Source organism: Limulus polyphemus, unplaced genomic scaffold (assembly GCF_000517525.1).
Source record: "Limulus polyphemus unplaced genomic scaffold, Limulus_polyphemus-2.1.2 Scaffold714, whole genome shotgun sequence".
Taxonomy (NCBI): Eukaryota; Metazoa; Arthropoda; class Merostomata; order Xiphosura; family Limulidae; genus Limulus; species Limulus polyphemus.
This window is the reverse complement of record NW_013666324.1, coordinates 125,992-129,940: the sequence shown is the minus strand read 5'-3', so window position 1 is coordinate 129,940 and position 3,949 is coordinate 125,992. Positions and strand designations below refer to the sequence as shown.

The window sequence follows — 3,949 nt, the reverse complement described above, 5'->3', positions numbered from 1 at the left end:
AAAACACCTAACTTCTTATTTTTTAGATTTTGTGAGAGTTTTTAGCACTAATCCTAGATATAAAAAACAAGACAAATTAATTAATCAGTTGATGTAATCAGGGGATGTAGTGCTGTAATCGGATGGTGTAGTGCTGTAATCAGGGGGTGTAGTGCTGTAATCAGGGGGTGTAGTGCTGTAATCAGGGGTGTAGTGCTGTAATCAGGGGATGTAATGCTGTAATCAGGAGATTTAATGCTGTAATCGGATGGTGTAGTGCTGTAATCGGATGGTGTAGTGCTTTAATCAGGGGGTGTAGTGCTGTAATCAGGGGATGTAATGCTGTAATCGGATGGTGTAGTGCTGTAACCGGGGCGGTGTAGTGCTGTAATCAGGGGATGTAGTGCTGTAGCCATGGAATGTAGTGCTGTAATCAGGGGGTGTAGTGTTGTAATCAGGGGTGTAGTGCTGTAATCGGATGGTGTAGTGCTGTAATCGGGGTGGTGTAGTGCTGTAATCAGGGGATGTAGTGCTGTAGCCATGGAATGTAGTGTTGTAATCAGGGGGTGTAGTGTTGTAATTGGAGGGTGTAGTGTTGTAATCAGAAGGTGTAGTGCTGCTGGAGTGCTCCGATTGAACACCTGAAGTCCATAGATGGAAATTTTGTTTTGAATATGAGTTATTTAATCATATGGAGACGTCATACGTGTAAAAGAAATGTTGGCAGAACTCCGGCACTATAAAACTTAGCATTACACCACCGGAACTTCTTGTGGAGACGTCACACGTGTAAAAGAAATATTGGCAGGACTCCGGCACTATAAAACTTAGCATTACACCACCGGAACTTCTTGTCTTATTTAACTGAAGTCCAATGACGTAGTAGTTCACCATTTCATATGAATTTTAACACGTCCCTCAGGAACCAAGAGGTGTCTGTACACTACAATTTGTTGAATATTAAAAGTAAGTTCAATTCGGAAACTCCCAAAGATGGTGGTTTTGGACGTATCTTTTCGAGACAAGTTTTCGTTTGTTAATTGATAAGTATTTAAGTGAAATACAGCATCCTCAAGTCTCCGTACTAGTTAGTACTAAGGTCTACCCGTTGGTAGTAAATTCAGTATATATCAACAAAGCCACATTCTCAGCATCATTAATTAAACAAATGTCAACCTTTTATGCTTCTTTTTATGTTTAGCTTTCAACTGAGATATGAACGATTTCACCTGCGATTCGGTAGGGAAGGTCGAAGCATCACGATAGTCAGCAGTAGGATGAGCAGACAGGAACACTTTGAAAGCAGCTACAAGCTTAATATTGTACTCGGCTTGCTGCACAATATCTACCAAGGTGGTTCTAAACGATTCCTAAATACCTCTGTGTGTCATTTGGAGACTTCCGTGCTTCTTGTGCTTGGCCGTTAAGCTCGTGATGCCCTGGACAGATTTCAGTCACCTTACCACTTCAAATCGCTTTTCGCAGCCTCAACGGTAAAAGAGTGCGGGAAATGCCTTCTTCTTAGCCAATAAACATGTCCAAAAAATTTCAGTTCCAATTAAGAAAAACTGGATTAAGTATTTATTTTTTTTCAACAAAATGTGCCCAACTGGCTCGTGAGGAGTATTGTTAACATTTTTATTCCGATAACACACAAAGAAGACAACCCTTGTTATTCTGATATCAAAGTACGATTGAAATTATTTTGTTTTATCCTATAATGTGTTTTTTTTTGTACCAGATATACTACGTAGGTGTGTGTGTGTGATATTTTTATTTTATTTTTAAACAACAACAACAAATTAATCGAAATGCGTTTCTTGTTTTCCGTAGCACCGGTTTTCCTAAAAATCCGTGGTGATTAGCAGTTAAAAATACTTCGAACTCATGCAGTAGAAAACAGCTTTATCTCTGTTTATATAAACATACATAAACAATTGAAAGCTTACCTGTTCTAAAATTCACAACAATATCTAAAAGGAAAATGGTGTCAGAAAGACAGTTGAAAGCAATCCAGCGAGCTGATAGGTCATCATTGAAGAATGAAATAGCTACTGGTAGAACGATGAGGTTTGCCACCAGGAAAAACAGCATGCATAAGTCCCAATAGAACCTTAGAAAAACAACAATAAACGTCTTACTATTACCGAATCGATATGATAATTGTTGGTGTTAACTAATTTGGATATACGATTGTTTTAATAGATGGTTAAACAGTAATCACCAACCAATCATTTGTTATCTCTCTTCGATAATAAACAAAAACCGCCATCTAGCTTTTGTAATTAATGATTAAAACAAATAAATATCATCAAACGCCATTTTCTATTCGTTAGATGACATAAAAACTAAGAAAACAGAGCAATTATTCTTATATGTATAAGGTCAATATTCTCCGACGTATTTAAAGGCTGTCTTTTAATTGTTCATATAGATATATGTCGTTCACTAATACTGCTCTCTGAAGCATAAAACTAAGAAAACAGCGCTATTATTCTTATAATGATAAGGTCAATATTATCCGATGTATTTAAAGGCTATCTTTTAATTGTTCATATAGATACATGTCGTTCACTAATACTGCTCTCTGAAGCATAAAACTAAGAAAACAGCGCTATTATTCTTATAATGATAAGGTCAATATTATCCGATGCATTTAAAGGCTAACTTTTAATTGTTCATATAGATATATGTCGTTCACTAATACTGCTCTCTGAAGCATAAAAACTAAGAAAACAGAGCAATTATTCTTATATGTATAAGGTCAATATTCTCCGATGTATTTAAAGGCTATCTTTTAATTGTTCATATAGATATATGTCGTTCACTAATACTGCTCTCTGAAGCATAAAACTAAGAAACGTAAACGACCAATGAAGTTGCCGCCAAAAGTTGAAAAAGTTAAAAAATAAAATAAAAATATTCATTATCATATTTACACGTATAGCCTCACCAAAACTAACTTACCGTTTCCTATTTTTACCTCAGCTACGAGGGGTTTTTAACACCTAATGACTATCTTAAAATTTGTTTGTTTTCATTCTTCAAAACTTTTCAATCTTACGAGTATATCTACGCTCTTCGTATTTTGACTTTATTTAATGAATCAGAATTTTTCAATAATCCAAAATTTCTTTTCGTATTGGAATATTATTGGAATATTATGTATCACAAGGCCGAGATACATGGTGACCCACTGTAAACTGTCGTAAAGTGGGTTTGCGTATTAAAATACATATATAATGGACCATTTCCACGTCATGAAAATAAAATACTTTTCACTACACAGACGATAAAAGAAAGACAAACAGTTCTAAGTGCTATGTAATAAAACGATAGTGAAACCTGAGGCGACGACATTTTCAATTCACAATACGCCCCCTTTTAGATTAGTCTATAAATCTTACCTTGAAAATTAGCCCTCGAAGGTTTCTTCGGATTTTATTTAGTCATAAACGGGTCTTCTTTATGCCCTGAGTATATTTGATGATTTATTTTTTTGTGAAAGACTGAATCAGCGTTTCTCCAAGATCGTTACTCTTCATGAACGACTACTTTAAAATCTATTCATCTTATGATTATATTGCTTATTTGGCTGTAGTAATTTCGTGCATGTTAACTCTTTTGAGAGCTTGAACAATTATTTTTTGTTAAAAACTCCAATTACAACGAAATCCTTAGTCGAATGGTCTGATAATAATAGGCAATTCGACAATAATTGTTGCTTTTAAAACACCGAATTTTGTTTTAGAACGCTTTTAAAACAGATTATCAAAATAACCTGTACAATATCTGTAAGATACTTCAAAACAGATTAGCAAACAAACTAACCTGTACAATATCTGTAAAGTACTTCAAAACAGATTAGCAAACAAACTAATCTGTACAATATCTGTAAGGTACTTCAAAACAGATTAGCAAACAAACTAATCTGTACAATATCTGTAAGGTACTTCAAAACAGATTAGCA

The 3,949-nt window shown here is 34.8% G+C and overlaps 1 protein-coding gene across 1 annotated transcript in view; it reads right to left on the bottom strand.

The window, feature by feature from the left end:
* The window catches only part of LOC106460122 (potassium/sodium hyperpolarization-activated cyclic nucleotide-gated channel 2-like), a 79,674-nt gene that overhangs the window by 21,588 nt on the left and 54,137 nt on the right, over positions 1-3,949 (bottom strand). The window contains exon 3 of the mRNA XM_022386767.1: positions 1,929-2,092. Within this exon, the coding sequence (XP_022242475.1) occupies positions 1,929-2,092 (164 nt within the window). The remainder of the gene's footprint in view (positions 1-1,928; positions 2,093-3,949) is intronic.